The sequence below is a fragment of the Ochlerotatus camptorhynchus genome, unplaced genomic scaffold (genome assembly GCF_037179485.1).
Source record: "Ochlerotatus camptorhynchus isolate MF236.1 unplaced genomic scaffold, CSIRO-AGI_Acam_v1.1 ptg000222l, whole genome shotgun sequence".
In the NCBI taxonomy this organism is placed as follows: domain Eukaryota; kingdom Metazoa; phylum Arthropoda; class Insecta; order Diptera; family Culicidae; genus Ochlerotatus; species Ochlerotatus camptorhynchus.
In genome coordinates this window covers 2,089,732-2,093,876 of record NW_027040712.1, presented here as the reverse complement: position 1 = coordinate 2,093,876, position 4,145 = coordinate 2,089,732, and the positions used below count along the sequence as shown (strand labels likewise).

Genomic DNA, 4,145 nt, shown 5'->3' with positions numbered 1-4,145 from the left:
TTTCGGTACTGAGGCAGCTCTTGCTTCAACTATAGAAGTAGTCAGAGATTCAAGAGCATAATTAATTTCATTTTTGGTTTGCAACCTCTCGAGACCTGGAAAACTCCGAAGTTATTTAAGTTTTATCTTTACTTTCATCGATATAAGTGAGGGGGCAGAAGCGATATAGTAAGCTAACCCCTAAATCCAATAATGTCTATTAAATGGAGTAAATGTTAGTGAACACATCTGAACATACCAACTTGACATAATCAGAAAGACTGAAGTTATTTCAGGCTGAAACATGACTTCCATTGATATGAGTGAGTGGGGCGTCGGAGGGTGTAGTATGTAGTAAGCCCCCCTATCTAACAACGCATATGAGAAGGATCTATTGTTTTTGAATAATTCATCTGATCATACCAAATCGATAAGATAATCAACTCCGAAATTATTTCAGTTTGGAATCTGACTTTCATTGGTACACCGGCAGTGTTGGCAGGAAAAGTTATTTTTGGCATTTAATGCGAAACATCGACCTTTGAAAACCTATAATTTTTTTAGAGGCATTATTGCACCGTACATCTTTCGGCAAAGTTGTTAGGCACACATGAGTAGATGGATGGTTCATGCAAAATGGCGATCCCTAGGAATGAAAACGCAAAAAAGTTCCCATACTAATTTCCATACAAATTTCAAACGCAATACGGAAAGCTGGGTTACAACCAATCGTTCCCAAATTTTGCACAGTTGTTTGGGACCCAAAATGGAACCAAAATAACATTGTTCGAAAAAAAAAATGTCATCGCAGTCACCACTCTAGTGCAGATTACTCATTTCAGATGCTTTCAGATTACAGAGGTTAATATTTTTCAACAATAAAAATTCTTTTTTCAGAGATGTTATTCCTCAGAACATCCTGGCGGCGCCAACTGGGATTGAACTCAGGCCTGCTTGGGTGAGAGGTATTCACGCTTACCGCTACACCACCGGCGCCGCTTGTCAATAAATAATCTTAAGCTTCTTGTTTTCATACCATCTTGAAACCTCTCGTGTTCCAGAATCTTGGAAATTTATCCATATCCGGAAAATACGTCGAAAGTCGATAGCCCAAATATTCTCTGCAGAACACACTTTAAGTGCACTCTGCTTTTTTCTTCAAATTCGAAATAATTCTCACAGTATTACCAACAAAAACTATCTTGAAAATGAAGATCCCGATAAAACATGTAATGATGTCAAAAAAAGCACTCCGCCATTGGCTCAGTACTAATTCCACAGTATTTCATTGAACCATTCGTTGTGATTCAAACTCCATATAACTCCAACTACGTATGTACATTGCAGATGCTTCTCGATCAGCCCTACGCATCTGAAGCGATCGCAACAGCAACCCCCCGCCAACATGTCCTTCATGGCGAACCTGTTCCGAGGAGAAATTGAACCAGCTCAGATATTTCCCTACCCGGAGGCAGCCGACCAGGAACAAAGGGAATACATTCAGTCCTTAGCTGACCCGGTGCATCGATTCTTTGCCGTAAGTTTAGCATTCTATTCAAATGGTGTAGTCAAGGTGGAAAATGACCATAATTTTTTTTTTCCGATGTAGGAACGCTACGACGCCGTGGAAAGTGAAAAACTAGGTGGCCCTACGGAAGCAACCACCGATGCTTTGTGGGAAATGGGCTACTATGGATTGATGGGTCCCGAAGAGTACGGTGGTCTGAACCTAAGCAACACCGGTTATGCGACCATGGGTGATGCGGTTGGTGCGGTGGATCTAGGGCTAGCCGTAGTCCTTGGAGCTCATCAAAGTATCGGTTGGAAGGGAATCCTTCTGTACGGGACCGAGGAGCAGAAGCGTAAATATCTACCGATGGTCATGATCGGGAAAACGACCGCTGCTTTTGCACTTACCGAGCCTAGCTCCGGTTCAGATGCCGGCTCCATCAGATCTAAAGCAGTGAAAAGTTCGTGCGGAAAGTATTATACCTTGAACGGATCTAAACTGTGGATAACTGGGGGCGGCATAGCGAACGTTTTCACGGTGTTTGCACAAACTGAAGTCATCGACTCGCGCACTGGACAAAAACGGGACAAGGTGACTGCTTTCATCGTGGAACGCGGCTTCGGTGGTCTGACGAGCGGACCTCCGGAAGACAAGATGGGTATCCGTTGTTCCAACACCACCGAAGTGTACTTTGATGATGTGAAAATTCCGGCGGAAAATGTTCTCGGTGGAGAAGGAAACGGATTTAAGGTGGCAATGAACATTTTGAACAACGGACGATTCGGAATGGCTGCCACCCTTGCAGGGACGATGCGAGCTTGCATAGCTAAGGCGACTGAACACGCGAATACTCGGGTTCAGTTTGGCCGAAAAATCAAAGATTTCGGGAACGTTCAGGAAAAACTGGCTCGAATGGCCATGTTGCAGTACGTGACTCAAACTATGGCTTACACGATCGCCGGGAATATGGATAAAGGATCGACGGACTATCATTTGGAGGCGGCGATTTCGAAGGTGTTTTCGTCGGAAGCAGCGTGGCATGTTTGTGATGAAGCCATCCAAATTCTCGGAGGAAATGGGTTCATGAAAGCAACCGGACTTGAGAAAGTGCTGCGAGATCTGAGGATCTACAAAATCTTCGAAGGGGCGAATGATGTTCTACGGTTGTTTGTGGCATTGACGGGGATACAATACGGAGGTTCACATTTGAAGGAGCTACAGAAAGCTTTCAAGCACCCGACAGCTAACTTGGGATTGATATTCAAGGAAGGTTCCCGACGGGCTGCCCGAAGCTTTGGAGTCGGTGGAACCGATTTGGGTCAGTTTGTGGCAGAACCACTGAAAGATTCCGCAAAACACTGCTCCGAGAGTATCGATATGTTTGCGTTGGCCGTTGAGTCACTGCTGATTAAGTTCGGTAAAAGGATTGTCGATGAGCAGTTTTTACTGACTAGATTGGCCGACAGTGCTATCGACATCTATGCCATGGCAAATGTGCTATCGCGGGCGACGCGAGCTGTGGAGAACAATCTACCATCGGCAGAGCATGAGGTGCTAATGACCAAGGCTTGGTGCATCGAGGTAAGAACAAATGTTTATTAAAGAATTATATCGTATGGTTATAAAAACAAAAACATTGCTCCATTTCAGGCAAGCAGCAGAGTCAACAACAATCTGAAGCGTGTAAACAAACGGATGCATTTGGAAAACTTTACCACGATGTCTCATATTGCGAAAAATATTTGCGACAATGGAGGTGTTGTACAGAAGCTGCCGTTGGAAATAAACTGAACATACTCGATGTTGGATAATTTATGATTAATTAAATAAATATTTTGTTCAGTTTTGGTTGCAATCAGAACGCCAAGCTGTAAGAAAGCTTTTGAAGCCAGTGCTACTTTTCTGCGAACTAGTTCACAGTAGGGTAAACGCTCCTATAGTTGCGGTACGTTAGAAGCGTTAGGTTCCTATAGTTGTGTATGCAGACTCCATACACAACTATAGGAACCTAACGCTTCTAACGTACCGCAACTATAGGAGCGTTTCCCCTAGTAGCAGCAAGTTGATTCGAGAACATCAAGGCAGTTCCATTAATACAGAAAAAAATCCAGGGATCTTCGAAGAAATTTAGATTTGTTTTTTTTTTTTATATTTTCATGATATTCAGCGAAGTCACAAGCAGGCATGGAAAATCATTTACATTCATCTCATTTACATTAATTTGCCTCTAACTTTTTACATAAGAAGAATTGTGTAAAATTATGTAGGAAGCTTTTTTAGTTTGGTATTAGCTACAACTTATGTGTATAATTCAAATCTGTATCTCTTATCCATGACGAACTAGAGCGTGCAGAGCATGTTATTGTTTTGCTGTGAATTTAAAGTTGTAAGTTGTAGTTAATATTAAAACCTACAAAAGCCTAATACAGTCAAGATTCCTATAGTACGGTTAATAGGGACCATACTATAGGAACCGGCATCAACGAATACACGTACCATATGGGATTAGAGCTAATTGGGGACAAACTCTTATTGTAGGGTAATTTGAAGAGCTGCTAACTTCCTGGTGTCTTCTGAAAAAATATTATAAGATAGTTGACATTCTTTTGGCAAAATTCAGCATGCGGAAAGTCACAAGTCTGGCACCGTAATATTC

The 4,145-nt window shown here is 42.4% G+C and overlaps 1 protein-coding gene across 1 annotated transcript; it reads left to right on the top strand.

Moving 5' to 3' along the window:
- Positions 1–1,330: 1,330 nt before the first annotated feature.
- Positions 1,331–3,280, top strand: LOC135703868 (very long-chain specific acyl-CoA dehydrogenase, mitochondrial-like). The gene is made up of 3 exons (XM_065225220.1): positions 1,331–1,516; positions 1,589–3,070; positions 3,140–3,280. The coding sequence occupies exons 1-3, from the start codon at positions 1,385–1,387 to the stop codon at positions 3,278–3,280; spliced, it is 1,755 nt and encodes a 584-aa protein (XP_065081292.1). The 5' UTR covers positions 1,331–1,384.
- The last annotated feature ends 865 nt before the right edge of the window (positions 3,281–4,145 follow it).

Bases quoted from the DNA above. Each gene is read 5' to 3' on its own strand.
- LOC135703868 (XM_065225220.1), top strand. From the start codon at position 1,385: ATGTCCTTCATGGCGAACCTGTTCCGAGGAGAAATTGAACCAGCTCAG. The intron at 1,517-1,588 runs GTAAGTTTAGCA...TTTCCGATGTAG, and splicing joins CGGTGCATCGATTCTTTGCC to GAACGCTACGACGCCGTGGA. The intron at 3,071-3,139 runs GTAAGAACAAAT...GCTCCATTTCAG, and splicing joins CCAAGGCTTGGTGCATCGAG to GCAAGCAGCAGAGTCAACAA.